At 45.7% G+C, this 19,548-nt stretch overlaps 1 protein-coding gene across 1 annotated transcript in view; it reads right to left on the minus strand.

Annotated features, from left to right (window-relative positions):
• Adamts17 (ADAM metallopeptidase with thrombospondin type 1 motif 17) overlaps window positions 1–19,548 on the minus strand; it is a 347,529-nt gene that overhangs the window by 111,067 nt on the left and 216,914 nt on the right. Inside the window, exons 13-14 of the mRNA XM_078051258.1 lie at window positions 8,807–8,973; window positions 1,503–1,630 (exon numbers count right to left, since the gene is read on the minus strand). Coding sequence (XP_077907384.1) covers window positions 1,503–1,630; window positions 8,807–8,973 — 295 coding nt within the window. The remainder of the gene's footprint in view (window positions 1–1,502; window positions 1,631–8,806; window positions 8,974–19,548) is intronic.

The raw sequence follows: 19,548 nt of genomic DNA on the forward strand, positions 1-19,548 counted from the left end.
ATTCACTTACAAAACACTGATGTCTACACACTGTGTCAGGCAATGGGGAAGCAAAGAGACTAAAGCAGGTCTGCTGCCTTCCTGCATGGGCCAGCGGACCCAAAGCTTATTCACCAACTTGTGTATACCCACAATTAAGTGAGGACAACAGTGTCTCCCCACCAAGACCCCAGGGATTCCCATTTTTTTCAAATACTATGAAGACCTCCTTGAAACTAAGCATTAAGGATAGGTGTCAGCATTGGAAGGTATGGAAACTGAAGCAGGAAGAGCCATGTGGTGTCTGGGAATCAGTTTTTCTTTTTCTAATAGAATTGATGCACAGAATTTTCTAATTCCTTGATGGCCCTCGGCAAGTGAACTCCTTGATGAGACTCACAGGGGTTGGTGAATGGAGGCCAAAGGAAAATTGGAAGCCCTCGTCTTCCATCCTATACCAGAGGCATGGTGATTCTGAGCCACCATCTCCGACAGCTCACGGTGGGCTCACCTGCCGAGGCACAGTTGAGGGAATGTGGCTGTAGCCATGACGAGACCAAGCGATGGAAGCTGAGGACGGAGGGTTCCCGGATGCTACGCTCTGAATGTTGGTGTCCTCCAAATGCCTGTGCTGAAAGTCTCACTCCCAAGGTGATGGTCTCAGGAGGTGATTGGTTTATGAAGGCAGAGCTCTCATAATGGGATCATTGCCCTTATAAAAGAGGTTCCAGAGAGCTTTCTCACCCCTCTAAGGACAGACCAAGAGTCACCATCTGTAGACACAAGCCCTCTTCAGACACCAAGTCAGCCAAAGCCTTGACTTGGACTTCCCTACCTCCAGAGCTGTAATAAACTTCTATTATTGATATGCCAGCCCGCCTATGGGACTTTGTTACAGCAGCCACAGTGACTCAGACACCAGGGCTCCTTGGCTCCTCTATATGCTCGTATTGATCTGAGTGGTCAGGGAGTGTTTCCCATCTTCCTCTCCTCTTTCCCAACCCCCTTCAAATTTTGGGTTTTCTCTCTTAATTTCTCAATGTTCTAACAACCCATTTTGATAGGTTTGGGGTCTATATACCAATGAGTGGAGTGCGCCCCAAAGCCAGGCCTATATCCACCTCCCTGGGTAGTGAAACTTGTCAATGGTGGTTGCTTAGTTTCACTAAACCTCGTGCAGCCAAACAGAACACAGCTTCTCCATTCATCCTCCATTCTCATTTTAACACCTACCAGCTCTTTTTTATGGTCATGATGTCTAAAGCAATTGAAAAAGCTTTGAGATGGTTACACTGCTGCTGTTTCAGTCATCTGACTCCATCTGGGCTTTAGGCTCAGTCACTGCCCAGGGCAGGGGAGTGGGCCAGGTGCAGCTGGCTGCTGAAAGGAGGACCGTCAGGTGCCTCCTTGAGAAATCCACTCCCCCAACCTCCCACCATGGCTTGACTCCACGATGATCCCCCCTTGGGGAGAGGGATCCTCTCTCCAAGGCCCCACTCAGGACATAAGGAAAAGCACATCACCTGGCACCTGCCGTGCACGCAGAGGTCCGTTTCGTAGGGTCCACAGGGAGTGCCATCCAGGACCCTGTCAGCCACCAGCAGCGGGGACTCCTTCCCAAGGGGTGAGCAGTAGAGCTCACACGGCTTATCTGAGGAGGGAAAGATTGGCAGATGTTGACATGGGGAAAAACATGTGGGCCTTGCAAGAAGAGGCACACATGGGCGATGGGCAAGCCCAAGGAAGAGATTGGCAAGGTAGATACAAGTCCCTGAAGCTCTGTGTGCATCTTCAGATACAGGTACCAGCTCCTCTGAACACCTGACACAGCACAGGGGTCAACACCCTCAGACTCAGGTAACCGACAGTGTGGGTTTTCTTCCAGATTCTCTTTATCCTTTACAAATAAACACATCAGGTGAACAAAGGTACCTCTATGCAAGTTGACTATGTGTTAAGGGAGAGCCCAGGAGCCACTGCTAGAGCGGGGGCAGGGAAGGAGGGAAAGGTGAATGAGAATGTCCCTGGGTGAGTGCAGTGAGATCCATGGGGTCTTGATGACAGTGGCTTTCACTAAAAGCTTTAGGGTTGCCCCAGAGGCTGGGTAACAGCTGCAGAGCTATGGTATGAGGCATAAGGGTCCTAGAAGAAACTGAGCAGGAATAAGGTACAGAAAGGTGACACAGGGGCCACTGGCTGTGTCACCAGGCAGAATGGAAACTCTGGTTCCCGCTGCTCCTGGAATCACGTGAGTGTCCGGCTCTCATAAGTTTGCCTAGGTTGTTTCCTCTGCCTGCAAATCCATCCTTGTACTTGGCTTTCTATAAATCTCCCACGACCCTGGAAACTTCTAGCCCAGAGCTCTCCCTTCTCCTACCTGCTCTGACATGGAGGACAGGCCCCTCTATGTGCACTTTCCATACATTTCCTTTAAAGCCCCTTGTTGTCCTATAATTATTTGAACAAATTCCATATATAAACCTATTCTTACAAGGCAGGCCCCATTGCACATGGAAACAGGATGAATTTTAATTATAGGTTGAGCACCCTAATCTGAAAATCCAAAATCCAAGGTGCTCCAAATGGAAAATTTCACACTTGACCTCATGAAATAGCAAGAGTCAAAACTCAGGCACACTAAAAACACTGTGTAAAATTACCTTCAGGCTATGTGAATAGGAAACACTCATTTTATATTTAGATTAGGTTCCCATCCTCAAGATATCTCACTATGTATATGTAAGTATCCTCACCTCAAAGAAAAAAAATTCTCTTCTGGTCCAAAGCATTTGGCATAAGGAATTCTTAACCTATGCCTTCAGTCTGAAGCACGGATGGAATGGGAATCCTTGGACGGGAGAGGGACCAGACTAGGTCTAAAACCTAAACTCACAAGAGGAATTGGTAAATATTTTTTTTAACAGATGATGAGATTTTATTTTCTGTATCTGAGCAAGAGGAACAGACCTTTTCTCACAGTGACCTAATCCTAATGCCATTTATGGTATTATATCACAAAGGAAACCTCCAGGGAGAGAAAGACCTTTCTGCTGCCTTGCTGGGCCCTTTTCTACACTATCAGCCTTTCTCAGTGGGTCCCTCTGGGGGTTTGGGTTGAGCAAAGGCATGGACAGAGAAGAGCTTATGTAGCTTATGGGGACTTGGAGGACCTTGGCATTTTAGCTGGAGGGTCCTTGTCACACAGATGCTGTCTTGATCTTTTATGATTGGATGACAGTCACTGGTCAACCCATTCAGAGGGAGATCACCTTAAAGAACTAGAAAGAAGCTCCAGGGATTTGAAGGAAGTGCTCAATTCAATTCTTTCAGCTCACTGTGGGGGAAAACCTCCGTACACTGGCCACATAATGATGCTTCAACACTTACTCAACCAACAAGCTTGGCCTGAGCCCCTCCCTCACACGAGGTACTCTGTAGGCTCTGCTGGGGAAAGAAGAATAAATGAAGCATCCTTTTCGAGGCCCTACTGGTCTCAAGGACAAAGTATGGGGCTGGGGATGTGGCAGTAGCGCACTCGCCTGGCATGCGTGGGGTGCTGGGTTCGATCCTCAGCACCACATAAAAATAAAATAAAGATGTTGTGTCCACCAAAAACTAAAAACTAAAGATTTGAAAAATCTCTCTCTGAAAAAAATTTTTAAAAATTAAAAAAAAAAAAGGATAAGAATGGAACAAATCCTGGATAAGGTAAAATGTGGCAAGTCCCATGAAATGAATGAGCTCTGGGAGGGCTGGACTTAACCCTAGAAGGAATGACTCATTTACTATGCTGGCAGGTTGTGGGTGGCTGGCTCTCCATTTGGAGAGAATGGCCCAAGGAAGCGGCCAGTAGAACTATGGAAGATGGAGACATAAATTGAAATTGACTTCTAGGAAGCTCATCTGACAATACCACTGAGGTGTTTTGGTGGGGGAGCATTTGAGGTTCCCTGTGAGCATCTGTAGGAACCAGAGGGGGAGATCAAGCAACACGGTCCTTTAGTCTGAATGGGCTGGGTGTCTACTGCTCATATTGTACTAACCCTAAAGTTTCATGGTAAAGAAAGGGCTTAATCAAAGGGCTTTGAAATTGTGGATGTTAATTACCATTACGCTGAAGTCCAAACTCAACACTGGGAGTAAATGATATTCCATAGCAATGGTATTGATTATGACAAAATCATATATAACATTTATGATCAACTATATGCCAGACAGCATGCTAAGTTGTGTCTACACATTTCAGGTGCATGCTGTTCATTTGTCTATAATACAGACAAGCATACAGAACACGTGGAGCACACGGAACGTGCATTCATGGGTCCTCAGCCATCAGGCCACACCCGACCTCTTCACTCCAGCCCAGCTCTCTATCATCACCACCCACTCTCTGAATGCACAACTCTTGGGACCAAAACACCAGGGGCAAAATGGCATTGCTGAAAATAAGTCACTAGGTTCACAGATATTTCTAGTTTCTAAGTGTATACTCTCATTCAAGTAGAAATGGAAAAGGGATATGGGTAGAAAAGTAGAGGCTAGTTAGTTTGAGGAAAGTTGGTAAAACCAGTCTGAAAAGGAAGGAAGGTGACTTGTCTGATTTTTTTGGTATGAGAATCAGACAAGCAGAGACTACAAGCAGGAGGAGTAACGTCAGTTAATGGATACTGGCCATGACCCCAGGCAAGAAGGTACACTCTACTCCAGCTGTCCTTGACTCTCTCACCCAATAGACACTGCCCTCCATGTCCCTGGCAGTCTAGGTTACCTGGGCTATAGAACAGAGTCCAGAGGTGTGGCTTCCTTCCTTGGCTTGGGTGGAACTCCCTCCATTTGTTTATCTCTTTTTCTAAGGATGCCACTCACAATTCAGAGCGATCCCCACCTCCAGCACTATCTCCCAGAGGGACTGAGGATATAACCTTTTTGAAATGTGAGGAGGTGGTCCGAGCTCTTCAGAACTCTCTATTATATTCCTCTTTAGGCTTTCATAGTTAAGAAAATTAATCTCAGAGATTAAAGACCCTAATAAGTAACATGGGATGGTGAGTCTCAGTTTTGAGCAGTGTTAATACTCTTATATCTCTAGTAATACAGAAAGTGGTCAAAAATTCTCAAACGTAATACAGTCACACGCTTAAAAGAAAGACACTTGGCACATTCCTCCAGTCTCCTGCATGGCTGGTGTGTGCTGAGACGAAATCCTGACCAAGAATGGTCTGTCTGTGGGCAAACTGGCTTCTCAAGGGCCTGACGGTTAGCTCTGTTGACTGGACCAAGAGTGATTACCTAACTGTGGCCAGATCAATCAGAGCCTCTCTCCTGAGATCTCAGTACTGGAATTTAAAGAGCTTATTTATCCTCATGGTTGATGGATCCCAAGGAAGGCTTGTGGAAAAATAAAAAGCTCTTAAATAAAGAAATATAAAAAGCTTTGAAAAGTTCAAGTGTTTCTTTATATTTGGAAACACTTGCAAACATATTTGGAAGCAAAATCATCCTTGACTAACACGAGTTAGTATCTTCCTCAGTGAGGCTTTCCTTAGGTTTCCTGGTAGAGATATCTGTATGTCTTACCACAGGGTGGCTCCCAGGATCTCACCAGGTATATTCATATTTGGTTGATGTACTGTTATTACCTTTATAACCTTAAAATTCTCTAATTCAGAACCATACCTGGCCCCAAAGGATTTGGATAAGGTATGTGGATTGACCTAAGAGGTGCTGTGGGCTGCTCTATCAGCCTGCACACAGACAAGCTATGAGAGACGGTCTGCAATGGGGGCAGCTGGTCAGGACAGTGGAGGCCATGGAGGAAGGTCCTGACATTTTCAGAGGCCCTGGGCCCAGACCCTCATTTGGCCCTTAGGTCCTCTGAGATACTCTGCATGTTTGCCACAGCTTCCTTCTTTTTCATTAAGCAGCTCTGGGAAGCCTGGCTGAGTTGGAGACAGAGAGCCCTAACGATCACGTCCCTCATCCCCCAGACGCTCAGATCCCGAGGGGTTGCTGCAATTTCAGGGAGAAGGAGCTGGGACTACACCACCATGTTTAGATTCGGCCTTCGCTAAGCCTTCTGACACCGAGATGGGCATGCAGCCTGCTGCTGGCCTGGGTAGAGAGGACTGAACCTTTAAAGGTTTCCACGTCCATGAGATTCCATGGGGAAGGCAGGAACAGGGTGGGTTTGGCAACTGGCCACCTCAATGGGTTTCTGTCTGAAGCCTTTTCCACATAGAAATCTTTTCTAAGGAGAGCCTTTGTCTTCTTTTGGAGGTGGTATGGACTTGTGGTCCTGAGTTCCCCCTTGGAAAGTCTACCTCTGCAAGAATTCTTTAAAAAAAAAAAGAGAGAGGGAGGGGGAGAGAGAAAAGAAAAAATATTGCTTCTCCTTTCTTGAACCATGCGTCACTCGCCAAAGAATTCCGCAGCGATAGCAATGTTATGAATAGGGTAGTCATAATGGGCTTCAGAAGAGCCCGGAGCCCAACCACAGGAATCGTTCCTATCACGGCTGAGCTAGAATTGTGCCTTTTATAAAGTGAGTTTTGAGAAGAACACTTATGATCTGCCTTCTGAATTGGCCATTTATTATTTTGTGTTCACCCTTGTGAAATGCTCCTTTAAAAAAGCTGGCTTCTGTTTATATTTGAGAGAGAAATGAAGCCAAATATGCAAGAAGTCACGATGATTCCACCCCAGAGGAGAACGTGTCGAGTCACCAGAGCAAAGCCCTGAACTTGGGGTCTCTCCTTCAAGGGCAAAACACTTATGGCCCGTTAGTTGTCCTTATCAAATTGGGTTGTACTTTTCAGATCAAAGGCAGTGGCACCATAGCTATAGTGAGTTATTACTTGGACAGAAAGAAATCAAAAGCAAGTGAGTGAAAAGAAGTATTCTAAACCCAGCAAGGTCTCCATAGAGCCTCTGTGAGGCTTCCTGGATAGGGGATCCGGGCAGACAGAAGTCTCAGCCACTGTGATGATAAGGCAACCAGAGAGCTCAGCCATCCAAAAGTGGTTAGAAGTAAAGTAGAAGTTTAAGCTGGACTTGGAGAAATCTCTGGAAAAACAGACATTGAAGTGGGATTTCTGCATTGAAAAAATAAGGCAGGAGAACTTAAAAGTGAAGCAAGCAACCAAAGAAAGAATAACAACCTCATGCACAGAGGTGAGTGGTGGTGAAAAAGGGGTGAGTCTGTCTTAGACTTGATCTCTTCTGGCTTCAGTAATGAGGGAGACGACAAAAAGGAGGTCAAAAAGTGTCTTTATCTGGCCTTTTGGGCACAGCTGCAGGTTCAGAAAGAGGCTGCTTTTCATCAGGAAAGGCCACTGAGTTGGAAGAATGGCAGGCTCTCTTTGCAACTATCTTGCTCCAGATTAGGAGTCAGAATGTGCCTGAGATGGTGGGAAGGCCCTGGTCTCCTCTTGTAGTGCAGCTACAATTACCCAGTCCCCAGAGGTGGTGCTCTTTTTAAATAAGGAAAATGTCGGGGGAGCTCTCCAATACTTCTGAGTCCCCACATGAGCTGGTTGGTATTACCTGCTGTCACTTAGAACATCACGTGTCATTTCACAGTTCAGCTCAAAGTTGATGGGTCAGGCTTTTGGGCTAAAAGCTGAGAAGCTGAAGCTGCTGTTGCTGGTGAGGCCTGCTACCCTCAAACAGCTGTGTACATATGAACTTGTAATCTCAGAGAGCAAAATGGAGACTTCAAAGGTTCTTCCCATCGCAGGGAAAAAACCCAAGACCTGGTGCCAAAACATCATTCTTCTGTAAAATACTTTAGAAGTTGTCTGAAAACCAGGCCCAGTTGCTTTAGTTCTTCTTAGGTCTCCCTCACTCTGCACCCATGAAGTCATGGTTTCTGTCTTCTTCAAGCATTGGGAGCCAGATGATAACTGGTTATTTTTAGAATCAACTTTACTTCTTTGGAATTGGGGTTGGCTTCCTCCCTGCCTCTTGTCAGCTGTAGGAGCTTAGACATGTCACGTAACCTGTCACCTCTCATCTTCTGCACAGCTTGTTTTGCATATTCAATGAGATGATGTATGTAGAGCTAACGTGTGCCTGGCATGCGGTATGATTGGTAAATGGGACCATATTGTCAGCATTACAACACAAAGTCTTGTTTCCTGAAAAGGAAGAGTTTTACGGGGGGGGGGGGGGGGGGGAAGAAAACAACCCGAACTAGACCCTGAGGTCTCCTCACTTACAATAAACAAACATGAGCCACCACCTCGAATTTTATCAGTCATTAGAAATTCTGGCAACAGCCTGGGGGTGTAGTCTCTTGATTTGGAAGAAAATCCTTGGAAAGAAAATGTGACCTGTGCTTATTATCATCTTTCCCATTTCTACACTGTCTTTAAAATTTCCCCCAACAGCCCAAAGAGTAAAAGTCAATCCAAAATAAACCATGACAAGCAATGCAGGAAAGCACGAATGTTGGAAAGCCAAGTAGCACATAGGCAAACACACTCCCACTCCTATAAAGCCTTGTTCTCCAACTTTGTCCTTGTCCCTCAGTACATGATGCAGGGGGCAGGCTTCCTGAATTCCCAAGTTGCTACAAATGGGAGGACAGGATGAATATGACCCACTGCCTTGAGAGCTGCCTTGGGAGCTCTTAGAGAGCTGGGTCACTCAAGGTCAAGCCCCTGCTCCAGAAGGGAGGCCAGGGCTGGTGTGGGCATAGCACTGGAGCATTCTGCTGGTGGGTCTGGCGGGGTTGAGGTGGGTCCTAAGAGTCTCCTCAGGTGGTTTTTATTGTGCTTGGGGGAGTGGGGAAGGAAGCCACTGTGAATTGCCACGCATGTGCCTTTACCATCAACCACCACTGCTGCCAACAGGCCCTTCTTCTTGCTGCTCAGTCGGTCGTGTGCTTGGCACTGCTGGTCTCGGAAGCTGGGCAGACCCTTGGGACAGGGCAGACTCTCGCAGACGGCATGCTCCACGCTGGCACCCAGGCAGTGTGTGCCTCCAGGTCCAGGGCTAGAAGGGAGAAGGAGGTCTGCGTTAGCCAGTTGTTCTGTGCAAACAGCAGGGGTACTTCTCAGCTGTCCCTCTTGCCAGAGCAGACATGCATGGGAAGAGATCCCTCAAGCAACCCCTTCTGCTCTTCCAGACCATCCTGGGCAACCCCAGCCCCACACTGAAGGCATGTTTCAGTGAGCCATGAGAAAAATGCATCCACGGACTGTAAATCAAGGACATCTGGAAACAGAACACAGCAACATCAGTTCAGCAAAGATGTGTATGTAATACAGACAACTCCAAGGGAAATTTGGTGTTTTTTCTTTTCTTACTTTTCTAAAATGAAGATCTTTAAATGACTCCTAGGATACTCTAGAGGTTACCAAGTTTCAAGATGAGTAAATAAATGCTCTCATTTACTTTATGATGAATAGAATCAGAATGATTAATTCACTAGCTCATGGGCTTTTGGTGGAGACCATTTAGATCCTGGCTGTGCCATCTTAATCAGGGCCAGTGTGACTTCACACATGGTCAGTGCCACAGTCTTGAGTCCCCAGTGTTCTGTGCCTAGATGGGATTTTAAGCAATTCTGGAGACCTGGCTGGGTTCATTGGCCAAGTCCACATGTGTAGAGGGGAATCAAAGTAGAGCAGCAAGACACTGATCTCTCTGGACAAAGCATGGCTCTGCCCAGCTCCTGGCCCTGGGGTGTTGTCCTCAGAGGACTCTACCCAAGGCAACCTCAATGGTTCCATTGATCTTCAAGATGCCAAGAACATTAGGAAAGAATAAGATTGATTTCTTTCTTTTTTTTCTGTACTCTCTACTTTCGGTTGAAATTCATCATAAGGGTGAAAAGGGCTCAAATCACAACTGTTCTGTTCCACGAGTTTTCACAAACTGCACGTACCTGTTGGCAGCAAGACATTTTGAACACATTAAATGATTCTTTTGCAATATGCTTTTCCCTGTGCCATTTCCCATGTTCAAATGGCAGGGCCACCCAGTGATTATGGCTTTAGGAGAGAGATCTAAAAGCAGAAAGTGGTAGAAGTCTTTACGCTTTTGTGTCATAAAAGTTCACAGAAAAGGTCAGTGAGATTTTTTTTTTTTTTTAACAAATCAAGAGCAGGTAGTGAACATTTTTGGTCTTGTGGGTCATAAAGCCTCTGTTGCAACTATTCCACTCTGCCACTGTAGCACAAAAACATCCAGAGGTGATATGTAAATAAGTAAGTGCGACTGTGTACCAATAAAACTTTATTTATAAAACCAGATGGTAAGCCAGATTTGCTACAGGGACAATAGTTTGCCAGCTCCTGGTCTACACAGATGTCTTACACAAAACGTCTCAGGTAGAAGAAAGGCTCCCTTCATACCTCTGTGTCTGCATATGTACAGGAAGGCAATCCCCTTTCCTGGGAGTGGAAGGAGCCTGGGTGATTACATACTCTGGTAGCTCTGTTGGGAGGCTCTGAGTTCTAGTCTCCAAGTTAGGCTCAAGTTAAGAAATGGCCAAACCTCTAAAAGGTTTATAGGATTTGAGAACAGAGGGTTCTTGTGTTCTGTATCCTTCTTAGAACACCAGGCAGGCAGCCAGACCTCAGAAAAATGACTGCATAGTATATTTACGCAGACTGAATGTCAGACCACCTCCCCAACAACTCTGGGCCCAAGCATGGACAGAATGGATGTACTCCTGTGCCATAAAGCACTTTGTGGAAGAGGAGAGGGGCTGGACCCAAAGAGCCATATGGGCCAGCAGCAGAGACATCTCCATAGCAACAGGTAAGTTTCCATGACTGGGGACCAGGAAGAGCTGTAGCAAAGGATGTTACAAGTTACACTGTGTCCTTCTTGCCCAAATTCATGCTGAAGTCCTCACTCCCAGGACCTCAGAATGTAACCTTATTGGGAAATAAGGCCATTCCTGATGCAATTAGTTAAGATGAAGTTATAGTGGGGTGCAATGAATCCCTAATCCAATAGGACTGGTGTCCTTATAAAAAGGGAAATCTGGAGACAGGGAGAATGCCATGAGATGAAAGAAGAGATCAAGATGATGCTTCTACACTCCAAGGAACACCAGAAAATGCCAGCAAACTACAAGAAGCTAGGAGGAAGGCATGGAAAAGGGACTCATTAGGCTCCTTTGAGGGACCAGCCCCGACGACATCCTGATCTTGGACTTCAAGCCTCTGAAACCATGAGAAAATAAATCTCTATTGTTTAAGCCTCTTAGTATGTGAAACTTTGTGACAGCCATTCTAACAAATGAAAGCACAAGATGTAACAAGGACCAGACACATTCTCACAGATTACAGATTCAGACTCTGAGGAAAAAGTGGTGCAAAGACTAAATGGTTTAGGACCCCAAATGGACTGGAATGGAGTTAAAAATATAAATTTGGCTGGTTTCTAAAAGAATCAGAAAAGATCCAATTCCTGTACACCTTGACTGTTATTTGTGCCTGTCATGGAATTAATTCCCTGAGTTGTCACTGAACTTCATTCATTTCACCTTCAGTTCCATCCATTTCCACCAAGTGCTTTCTCTAGATTTACATCGGTCTGACCCACTTACATCCTACCATCTTTACACCTGTCAGTGGGTAGGTGGAGAGGAAAAGGGTCACGACTTAATGGAGGTCCTGGATCCAGGAGAACACGGACCTCGAGAGCAGAAGACCGCCCGATGCCTTGTGTGCTTCAGCATGCCGTCCTCCATATCGGTTTGTGCTGCTGCTTCTCTGCGTCCAACCTTCCAGCCCCTCTTTCTAGCTTACTGCACCGTCATCCCCATGCCCCACCCTTAACTCTCTTCCATCCCTGAGGCTATCTCTACCATACATTTTTTCCTATCCACAGCCTTTCCTCATCTTCTTTGGGTCTGTCGGAAGCTTCTTACCATCCATCAGCCATGTGAAATGGTGAACTGGGTGCCTGTCTCCCTCTTCTTCTCCTTCAGTGTCTAGTGGAGAACCCCAAACAGGATGGTCTTGATAAACAATAGACTGCATTGAACTATATTATTAGAATGTACCTTACAATGAATGAGGGGGGGAAGGAAAGGGAGAGTCAGGGATGACGGCAGAGTAGGAAGTGCCAGGAATCCGTCTGTCAACCTAGACAACAATTGAATGGGCAAAAACTGTCTGAAGTAACTATTTTTAAATTCTGAAGTTTATTCGAAAGTGTTTGGGTTCCAGGAGAGAGACTGACTAGTGAGTTACAGTTAATTTTGGTCAATATTAACTTTTAATGTGACAGCAGTTACTATTCATCCTCCACTCCCCAGTCCCATGGTAAGCAGCCAAGATGTAGCTTGATGGAGCCGGGGCAGAGGATGAAGACCTGATCCTCCAAATATCCAGTTTCTGTGTTCTGAATGCTGCTTTTGATTGCTGAGGTACAGACACAGAGGATGGCTGACATTGTTACAACGCTCACCAGGTAAAACAGCTTCCAGAAGATTTAAAGGAGCAGCACTTTTTTGTTTTCTATTTAAGACATTGAAGGATTAAACACAACTGAATACCTAGGAGAAGTTAGAAGGCTATGAGGCATGCTCAGGAAAAGATTCGTGCCGAGAAAAGACCTGAGGAAGCCTTAAGCTTTCACTTCATTCCTGACATGGCTGATACCATCCAACCATAACAAAACAAACTAAACAAACACATCAAACCCCAAATTACTATAAAATTCAAATGTCCAGTTCTCAGTTAAAAAAAAAATCACAAGGCATACAAAGACACATAAAAGCACAGCTTATTCAAAGGAATGAAATACCTGAGTAGAATTTTCCTGAGGAAACCCAGATGTTGGACTTAGTAGACAGAACAACTTCAGAACAACTGTCTTAAAGATAGTGAAGAGCTGAGGAAAACACAGACAAAAACAGGAAGAAAATTATGAACAAAATGAGAATACCAATAAATCGAAATTTAAAAAGGAAAGAAAAATAAAATTTGGAGGATTGGAAAGTTTGATAACCAAACTAAGCATATTTTAGCAGGCCAAAGAAAGAATCTGCAAACTTGAATAGAGGAAAATAGAAATGATCAATCCTGAGAAGAAAGAAAGAAAGAAGAAAGAAAAGCGAATAGAAGAGATCTGTGGAACACCATCAAGTGGACTCATGTATACATTATGGAAGTCTCAAAAGGAGGAGAAAAGCTGGTAAAGAGATGATATGAAGAAATAATGACTGAAACCTTTGTGAATTTGAAAAAAGAAACGAAGCTACAAATTCAAGATCAGCAAACTTCAAGTAGGATAAAGACGCAGGGGCCCACACTGAGGCACATTAAAATGAAACTGTCAACATACATGTGGAAGAACCAAGGGAGCAGAGAAATACCGCACAGAAGACATCTTCAATAAGATCGTCAGATTTTTTTTTTTTTTATCAAAACACACTGGACTGGTATATTCAAAGTGCTCAATAAAATAGATAAAATAAAACTGCCAACCAGAATTCCATACTGTCCTTCAATAATGACAGGAAAATAAGACTTTCACATATAAACAAAAACTGAGAAAGTTTGTTAGCAAAGAGCTACATCATGAAAAATGCTAGAGGGAGTCCAAGTTCAAATGAAAGGATTCAAGATGTAAACCGGAAGGCATAGGAAGCATTAACATCTCCAGTCAAGCAGGCATGAAGCTAAGCTTTGTTGGTACAATGCACTAGAGTGACGTGGAGGAGGGACAGGCTTTTCTCCCTGGTTCTGGTATGGGATCTCTCTCTGTGTGCAGCCATGGTGGCCTGTGATGCCTGCCACCTCCCTGTGGGCAGCAGCCTCCCCCACGCAGGAGGATGGCTTCCAAGCACACTGACCCACTGGGCAGATATTCCCATCCTTATCTGAGAGGCAGCTTCTTCTCTTGGACACTTTTCACTGACACCCCTGACTTCCCAGAGAGGTCCACAGCACAGCACTTGTGCAAGCCCCCTTCCCCCTCACGCAGTGGGCCCCAGCTGTACCCTCTCCAACACGGTCCATGAAATGTCAGCCCTGGGTGTTTGTGAGGGGGGACACCCTCATCCAGATTTGTTCCTTCTTCCTGTGCTCTGCCTCAGACCTGAAGCTGGCTGCCCCCTGTGTCTGCCCTTCCTGTACTCATTAGCATTCTCTTTGCCTCTTAGCAGCTAACTCCCATTACCCCAGTCACCTGTTAGAGTTAACGCCTCTTTAAACATTCTCTGTTCAAAATATACATGACCCAAGGAATTTACTTTTTCCAAGTTTCCCTTTGAGTCAACAAGAGAACAGGAAGAGCAACCTGCTCGCTGCATGAGTTGCTACCCAAGTGATTCCAGTACCACACTTGGCAGGGCCCTGTACATGCCCCCCTTGCTCTTCATGACTGGGGTTCAGTAGTTCCCCCTACAATTTTGCTTTTCAGGGTTTCAGTTATCTATAGTCAATGATGGTCTTAAAAATGCTGGAAATAAACAATTCATACATTTTAAATAACTTTCATTAATGCATATTGCCATAGCTGTCCTATTTATTGTTAATTATTATTGTTAATCTCTTACTGCATCTAGTTTCCAAATCAAATTTTATCATAAGCATGAAAATAGGAAAAAATTCTGCAAATGTCTTGGGACCTATAGGATCAAGGGAGCTGCTGTAGAGGTAACCTAGAGGAACCGTGACATTCGTGGGGCCTCTTATATGTATCCTGGTCCTGAAACCAATAGAAGGAGGTACCCTCCATCTGTGGCCTTACAAACACAGAAGGAAAATCATTGCAGGGGAGGGGAGGTCCATGAAGGGCTTTCTGAAGACTTCAGTGGAAAGAGCCTCAGAAGGGGAACAACTTTACTAAGGATCCCATGCTGGGCTCTGTGGAGGAAGCCTGATTCATATGGACATAAGGAACTTTAAGAGATGCTGCACCAGGGACAGCAAAGGCAGGTGCGAGAGAACAGATTCACATGGGGCAGGTGGAGAGCAGAGGGCTGGGACTCTCCTTCACCCTGGAAGTTTCTCTGAGTTACGCAGGGTGGGTGAAAAACAAAATATATCTAGGAAGGCTAAATAATAGAAACATAGCTTAATATGGCTAAAATATAAACAATTAGAATAACAATTCGTGTGGAACTGTCACTGTTTTTGAAAGCTAAAGGTGGGTCCATGTCCCTGCCTTTCCCAGGAGGGCGAGAAGTCCAGGCCTGTGGGCTCCACAGCACAGGCTCAGAGGCTGGCGAGGCCTTGTGGGAAGGGCCTATAAGTGGAAATCTCACCCTGAAATGAGGATTTGCCACCTGAGAACATGGAGGAGACACTACAAAGAAAGAGGCACTTTTATGTATACAGTGATGGTACAATAGCTAAGGTGCCTGAGTGCTGGTGCTCAGTCAGCCCTTCGTAACCATGAACTCATTAAGATGGCACAGAGAGTCAGAACCGTTCCTGATTGTGGCCTTCAGATGAGGGGCCCAAACCTTCCCAAGACGTGGAAGTAAACAACATAAGGCACAAGAGCTCCTGTTCTGGGATGGGCAGCAGCCTCCCCCACGCAGGATGGCTTCCAAGCACACTGACTTCCAAGCACACTGACTCAGCTGTCATGAGGCTGGAAGGGCCAGTCTGGCTCACTGTCAGCTGGGGCACAAGGGTTTCTTAAGGTACATCTTTGATATCATCCCCAATGTCCAGATTTCCTTTCTTAGTACTTTCTAAATACCAATAGAGTAGAAGCTTAGATATAAAACAAAATGGTCTGAATAGGCCCTTCACAAGAAAAGGATATCCAAATGACAAAGAGACACACACCTGCTCAGCCTCATTACTCATGAGGCAAATGCAAATTAAAATTTCCATTAGATGCTACAACACTCCCACCAGAATGGCCACAGTGGAAAAGAGTGATAGCACTGTGTGTCCGTGAGGACAGGAGAAAGTAGAAACCCACCACAGCTTCTTGGCAGTGGAGAGGGGATGGGCACTTTGCAGGGTTTGCAGGTCGTCATATGATCATGTGTGCCTGCACGCTAGCAGCTGGTGACTCCTCTTCCACTTTGCTGACACACACCCACACATGTGCCCCAAAGCACATGCCTGAAGGTGACGAGCAAATCTCTGCAAGGAGTTTTACTTTTCTTCAGGTTTAACCTTCATAAACATGTTTAAAGATAAAAAAAGAAGAAGCTAGAGAGGCTTTGGTAGGTAACTGCAGAGATGGTGACAAAGGAGAGCTCCATCCCTAGTTCTCACCAGGCAGGACAAGGATGGTCTCCTAGTGGGGTGGGCACCACAGCACCTCAGACTGACCTAAGTTCTGAGCAGAAGAGCAGCAGAGGTTTGCCACGATGATCAGGATCTGCCTCTCTCCTTGCAAGGGGCTGGACATGCAGAATCAAGATAGGATGGAAGAGAAAGATGCCAGCTAGTGGCACCTCACTTTCTGCCTTGCCCTATTAAGTGAAGATAGATCAGAAGACAAGGTCACAACAGCAATTAAGACCCTCTTACCATCTAGCAACACAGGGAGCTCTGCAGAGAGCAGAAGTTCCACTCCTGATGGGCTCTGTGAGCTCTCATGAGCAAGTTGGGCAAAACTATAGCATTTGGGAAGTGGCTGTGGACTGCTAACATGACTCCCCAACAGCTGACATCCTAGCGTTAAGACCTCCTCTGTAAGGTATCCAAGCAACACGTGGAACTTCTTCTCAAGTGTAGAAGACTTAGAGTTTTAAGAACTACCCATATGGGCTCTAGGTCACTTGGCAGGCTGAAAGCACATATGTGGGGTCTCATGTGAAAGCAAAAATCAATGACAGCCACAGAATGTCAAATGCCCATCTCTGTGCTGAGTCTTGGATGACTTACTGCACCCCTTTCCCTTTGTAGTGCTCAAGGGACGAGGCTGTAGGACGATCCTGATGCATCCCACTTCTGTCCTCCACTTGCCTTCCTGCCTTGCACTTGCTGGGACGGAGCTGACTGTCCAAAAGCACATCTGAGCCTTTCTCCCCCCTGCCCCTGATCAGCCTGTGTTGGAGTAGCAGATTAGAATTAGAGATGACTTCTCCACCTTGCAGCCTTTGGTTATAACTTCCACTGACAGCGACACAAAAGGCAGGATAGGATGATCCAGGAAGCTGGTGTAAAAACACAGTTGGTCCCCAGGGCCTTTGTATCAGCTGACAAGAATAAAAGTTCTACTAGCTGTAGAGATCAAGACTAGGGGAATAAAAAAGGTGGAGTGAGGGAGACATCTCTGGCTAATATTTTTGGACAGTGAATAAGCCAGCTGCAGAAGATGAGGAAAGGAGCCAGGGACATGAATCGAAGGGGGTGGAGAGAGGGTCATGGGAGCGCTCCAAGCCTCAGACACACACAGCAGTGAGATCTGGACATCCCTGTGGAATCTTGAGCAGCCAGCCCGGTGATTTAAGGAGTGAGATGGAGAGGACGTTGTTTTGGTCAGAAATTGGCTCCAGAGCCTCGATCAGCTGTGCTTTGTAACAATCACCACATCAGGTCATTGTGCAAAAGCTGGCTGTACACTGCAAACCTGGACTTCATAAAGTGCACATCTCATATCTCTGCAGGAAGCCCCCAAGATTGCTGCTAACCTACCCAACAGAGGCCTGCCCATCTCTTCCCCTTCATGGGGCGGGTGCCATGAAGGTGAGAACCTTCTGGAGAGACTACCCAGAGGAAAAGGGCAAAACTGTTTCCATTCTGAACAGGACATGGAGCTACACCGCCACTGCAAGAGCTCACACCAACGAACGTAGTGTAATCATCACAGGAGCAAAGCCCCCATTCCTCTCACTTGAGGAAGGCCCTGTATGTGGTGAAGCTTATTCTTGAGATGCTACTGAGACTTCTGGCTCTGAGCAAGAGCCTCCCTGGGGCAGGGCAAGGATGGTGGACCTCAGGTGTGGGGGGACCTGAACTGCACTGCCGGGCTGATCAGATGATCCAGGCTTCAGGGAAGTGAGATGATAAAAGGGAAGGGGGCCTACCCGGTGCTCTAGCTTTTTGGTCTAATAATTTCTCATAAGTTTTGGGTTTCTCAGGGGGAAAGGTATTAGGAATGCGTTTTGAGGCCCTGAAGAGATTCCTCTTCTTGCCAAGCATGCAGCCAGGGTGTGAGGTGATAAGAACCTTGACAGAGGAGCTGCTCTGTGCAGACCCAGAAGGCAGGATGGAGCCCACATAGGGGTGACCTGTTGCAGATCTTCAGGATGTTCAAAGGCCAGCAGGGAGGACAAAGGGAAAACAAGTGAGCCAAGAAGTAACAGTGATCACCTAATGCTATAATACCCGAGTGTTCAGTGCTGAGGGAGACAGGTGGTCAGGAAGGGGTTTCTTTGAGGAAACGTTATTTACACTGAGACTCAAAGACACAAAGGTACATTAGGGAAAGGAAAAGAGGGGCAATCAAGGGCCTAAGTGAGAACATTGTGTCTGAGGAACAGAAAAGAGGCTTTGAGGCTGGAATGGGTTGGATGCTGGCCCCTTGGGCCCCCTGAAGACATGTCCACTTAAATATGACTTCACTGAGAAAAAAAGATCTTAGGAGATGCAATGAAGGACCCTAAGATGAGATCATCCTGGATTAGATAAGGCTTCAGTGCAGAGATAGGTGTCCTTCTAAGAGAAGAAAATGTGGGCAGACACACAGAGGAAAGACCACATGAAGATGGAGATGGAGACTACACTATGCCTCTATAAGTCCACGACAGCCAAAGACTCTCAGAGCCACTGGACGCCTGGGAGGCACGAAACAGATTTTCCTTCAGTGTCAAGAAGGACCCAATGCAGCACACACCTTGATTTTGGACTTCTGGTTTTCAGGACTGAGCTCCAAACCGAACCCCCTACCACCTAGCTGTGCTACTTTGGGCAAGTTACTTGTTTCTGACTCAGTTTTGTATTTACACAACAGGAATTTAAAAAGATCCCTCTCCCATATAGCTGCCTGAAATTACTTACTAAATCAATGCTTAAGCAATGATCAAAAACACAAATAATAAAAAATTATGGCAAGGATGTGGGGACAAAGGTACATTCAGACACTGTTGATGGGACTTCAAATTAGTACAACTACTCTGGAAAGCATGGAAAAAATAGTTTTCTGATTTCTCAGAAAATTAGAAATGGAACCACCATATGATCCAGCTATCCCACTCCTTGATGTTTACCCAGAAGAACTAAAATCAGCCTACCATAGTGATACAGCCATATCAATGTTTATAGCAGTGCAATTCACAAGAGCCAAGTCATGGAACTGGCCCAGGTGCCCGTCAACAGATGCACGGATAAAGAAAATGTGGTTTATATACACAATTGAGTTTTACTCATCCATTTAGAAGAATGAAATTATGGTATTTGCCAGTAAGTGGATGGAAATGGAGAACATCATGCTTAATGAAATAAGTCAGACTCAAAAAATCAAGGGTTGAAGGTTTTCTCTTGTGTGTGGAAGCTAGAGCAAAGTAAAGGGGATAAAGGGTAGGGGTCAGATACCGTAAACAGAGGGAAGATCGGTGGAGCAGAAGAAGGTGACTGAGGGGGATGAAGAAGGGACAGGAAAGGGGGGAAATTCAGAATGAATTTGACA

The sequence above is a fragment of the Ictidomys tridecemlineatus genome, chromosome 5 (assembly GCF_052094955.1).
Source record: "Ictidomys tridecemlineatus isolate mIctTri1 chromosome 5, mIctTri1.hap1, whole genome shotgun sequence".
NCBI classification, from domain to species: Eukaryota; Metazoa; Chordata; class Mammalia; order Rodentia; family Sciuridae; genus Ictidomys; species Ictidomys tridecemlineatus.